Source organism: Sinocyclocheilus rhinocerous, unplaced genomic scaffold, assembly GCF_001515625.1.
Source record: "Sinocyclocheilus rhinocerous isolate Xijiao unplaced genomic scaffold, SAMN03320098_v1.1 scaffold2283, whole genome shotgun sequence".
NCBI lineage: Eukaryota > Metazoa > Chordata > Actinopteri > Cypriniformes > Cyprinidae > Sinocyclocheilus > Sinocyclocheilus rhinocerous.
The window spans coordinates 94,566-98,672 of NW_015650329.1; the positions used below are offsets into that span (position 1 = coordinate 94,566).

At 33.5% G+C, this 4,107-nt stretch overlaps 1 protein-coding gene across 2 annotated transcripts in view; it reads right to left on the reverse strand.

The window, feature by feature from the left end:
* Window positions 1–4,107, reverse strand: part of LOC107711757 (golgin subfamily A member 4) — a 35,002-nt gene that overhangs the window by 23,799 nt on the left and 7,096 nt on the right. Inside the window, exons 7-8 of one of the 2 annotated variants that reach the window (XM_016516804.1) lie at window positions 3,484–3,575; window positions 2,961–3,111 (exon numbers count right to left, since the gene is read on the reverse strand). In XM_016516804.1, the coding sequence (XP_016372290.1) occupies window positions 2,961–3,111; window positions 3,484–3,575 (243 nt within the window). Of the gene's footprint in view, window positions 1–2,960; window positions 3,112–3,483; window positions 3,597–4,107 lie in introns of both variants that reach the window. The other variant, XM_016516805.1, reaches the window with a different exon arrangement.

A 4,107-nucleotide genomic window follows, 5' to 3' on the forward strand; every position in this document is an offset into this window, starting at 1 on the left:
TATATAATAATAATAATAATAATAATAATATTATATATATATATATATATATACACACATACATATACAAATATATATATATATAATAACAAGTTGCAATTTTCCCTTAAAAATTTGAATTATAAAGACTTCATTTTGGGGAGTTTGGGAGGAAAAGATCAGTGAGCACCAGGTTTTTAAACCAACAGGGTTTTTAAACCAACAGACAACAAGAGGACACACACAAAAAATAAATAATAAAATAAAATAAAGAAAAAAATTAAGAAAACAACATTGGTCCCCACTTACTTTCACTTTACAGACAAAACAAATACGTTTCAAATATTTTAAAAATTCTATCATTATTTACTTACTTGCACTTGTATAAATAAATAACAGTAAGGGCTCAGACATTTTTTTAAATATCTTATACGTTCCAGAAATACAATGAACGTCATATAGGTTCAGAATGACATGAGGGTGAGTAAATGATTACAGAATTTAAGTGGGTGAAAATGTGAACTTTACAATTCGTAGGTGTGATAATGTTGGACATAAAAAATAAAAAAATAACTAAAACACCACCTAGGTCCTAGACAGTTAATAAAGGTCTGTTTTATAGCAGAGACTTGGACAGTGATTTGGAAGAGGTGAAAAAGGCAGAAAAAGGAGGATAAAGCGACAGATGAAGGACAGGACCCCATGAGTTAGCCTCGTCTGTGCTGCCAGAGTTTCCTTAGGAGAGGATGAAGAGTTCCAGAAAACTACTGGCAGCACAGACTGGAGCAAACAATGGAGGCGATGAAACCTGCATGCACAAAACTGATGGGAAACTGTTCTCAGTGGCTGCACCCATCATGCAGAGCAGGAGCAGAGGCGGAGATGGGGAGGAGGAGGATCTCAGGGCCAATAGGTGGGAGAGAAGTGTTACAAAACAAATGTAATCAAAAAACAAACATTTTGAAAGTAAGGCTCGTTTCACACTAGAGGCATAAGTGGCACATATATTTCCAGCACCCATGTTAACAGATTAGAGCATTCACACTGTGCACTGAAAAGGCATGGCAGTGCCGCTTCCGCTCTACATATGTGCTGCTTCTGTGTTGCTTCAACTCTGCTTACACATCCAGTGTGAAACAGGCATAAGAAACCCAAATATCTCAGTATTTTTTTTTTTCAAAAGTGATTAACCTCTTTCACAATTCATAGCAAGGACAACAGAACCTGAGAAAAAATAAAGAATAAGCACATTTCATGTATCCAAGGTAATAAAGAGAGCCAAAAAACAGACAACTAGAGAAAACACAGTAAAAATGTAGGCTATATGAACTCATGGGTATGTGTAAAATGTATATGAAATCATGGCCACTGAGGTGCTCAAAAGTCTGGCTTGCTTATAACAAGCAATAAGGGGCTGTCCAGGTAGAATATTCTTGTATTTCATGATCACTGTTTTTAAATGTTGTTCCATGTACCAGTGGTGGATGAAGTATACAAATCAAGTACTCCTTTTCAATTTTACTCAAGTACAAAAGTATTTGATTTTTAGCGTACTTAAGTATTAAAAAGTACTGATCGATGACTGTTTATTTTGTAATTTTAACAAATATATTTTTATATTTAATTTTATATTATATATTTTCACACTCTTTAAGCTCTTTTATTTTCCAATGTAACAGAATTACTCCAACGAATCGTTCAGTTTGTAATGCGTACCGAACCGAAAGCCTCGTACCGAATGGTTCAATACAAATACGTGAATCGTTACACCCCTAATATAAATATATATATATATATATATATATGAAGAGTTATGCAAACTATGAATGCTATGCAAACATACTAGTTTGAAACTCATTTGAAAAATAATTTGTGTTATTTTAATGTTGTCTCGTTTTTTCCTAGAAAAATAAATAAATAAATAAATAAAACACACCGTTGAGACAGTGATACACAAATGTGGACACGTCCAAATTCAAGCATTTAAAACAGTACTTTTTGCGCCATCAGTCACAAGTGCACTCAAGCTCTGAAGATCTCCCGGGCTTGGCTCATTTTGAGCCAGACTTGTGAATTCACGTAATTGTTAACTGGAGACTCGCTCTGACCAGATCAACCGATTTAACAGGTTAATTGAAAAGAATGAGTTCAATCACAAATCGGACACTGCTATCTCATCTAGGAGCGGGTGGTGATTTCTCCAGTTTAAAATAACGAGGAACGACATGTTTTTAAGAAATGTAGTGGAGTAAAAAGTACGATATTATGCTTTGGAATGTAGTGAAGTGAAAGTAAAAAATTTTCCAAATAAAAATACTCAGATAAAAATACTTTGTTATTGTCCACCACTGCGATGTACACATCCATTTAAAACCTGAACGAGTGAACAAGCATTAATGTTGAACCCTGCAAACAGACGGCCGCTTTCAAATGCTTGTGTATGTTTTGTATGTGTACACTATAAAGAGCACTCAGGGGTATACAGCTGTGCATGGCTGCATGTGAGTGGTTAAATGAACTCACATTAAAATACCTGTTTGATTCAAATCTTAAATTTAATTAATATTAAATTTTAAATTTAATTGTATTGTATAAATAGATATTTAAAGTTACTTAACCCCTAGTATGTATTTATTTAAAAAATGGAGGACAAGCCGCATCATGATGCATCAAGAATCACGTTGTAATTGAATCAATACCCAATTAATTGTAATCAAAACGTGAGCCAGTGAAGACTCACACCTCTAGTGAACAACCTCCAATGCAACACTCTTTAAGACAACAGTTTATGGTTTAAAGTACCATAATATTAAGATAGCTAGCACCAGTATACCCTGCAAAACTGGACTGTATAGACATGCACTTCTATTTAAGTTACAGTTGATAGTCATGTTTTGTCTACCAAACAGCTGTTGATACTTTTAGGTAGAATCTATACATTTTTTTAATAATTTGTGAATGTATAGCATATGCATCCTCACCCTCTCTCTCCTCCTCGATATGGCTCATTCTGAAGGCCATGACGTTCTTCTCGTAACCCTGATCTCGAACCCTTTCTGCCTCAGTCACCATGGTAATCATTTCTTGCCACTCCATCACCTGAACATCATCTATGCTGCCTGTTTCACTCACCTGTTAACAGAAATATACATATACTGTATTCACAATACAACCCAATTCATATCATATCAGCAGGGCTAGTTAAATACTACTGTTAACTTTTAAAGTGCCATTTGACCACTGTAGTGACATGAACATTAAATACAAAATAAATAAATAAAAAATAAAGCTTTTCCAAGGAGAGACCCAAGGAGATAATGTTATGTTCTGCTATATAAATAAAAGCAACAAGACACAATCGGATGTCCATTACAGTGGTTTAACCAAAGTTTAAATTCTAATGAACACCCCTTCCCTGTGGTAATCACTTTAATGCACAAACTCGTGTGGTATATTTCTTTTATAATTAAGTCAAAAAAGCAAAACAAATAAATATATAATTGCCTGTGATGCTGCTCTCTTGGTCACCTGCTCCAGGTCGGCCTGCATCTTCCTCTGCTGTTCCTTATATTCCATAAGCTGCTTCTGCAGTTCATCTATCAATGTTTTAAGAAAATCTTAACATAAGACAACATGCAATTTAAAGATGGGCACAAGTACCTGCATACTCAGGTGCTTGGAAGTGAAAGTAATGATCATCAAAAGTAATCATCAAAACATTAATCAATGAATGACTTCTCACTGAATTACAAATTCTATACACAAAAACTTCACAAAAAATGTGTCAAAAAGAAGCATCACTTTAAATTTTGGGTAATTCCATCTCAAATCAACCAAATTTAGACTTCAAATAGAAATGTGCTTTATTAGCTTTAAGGGAATTATTTATGTCAATGTCACAGCTTTAATTATTATGCTTTTTTTTTTTGCATAGTAAAATAAACCCATAAAATAAAATAAATCCATAATAAGCTGTACTCTTTTTTTTATGCCAAATAATTAAATAATAATAAATATTATATTTATTTTTATTTATTTATTTAGTCATTTAGCAGACGCTTTTATCCAAAGCGACTTACAAATGAGGACAATAAAAGCAGTCAAAACTAACAAAAGAGCAACAATATA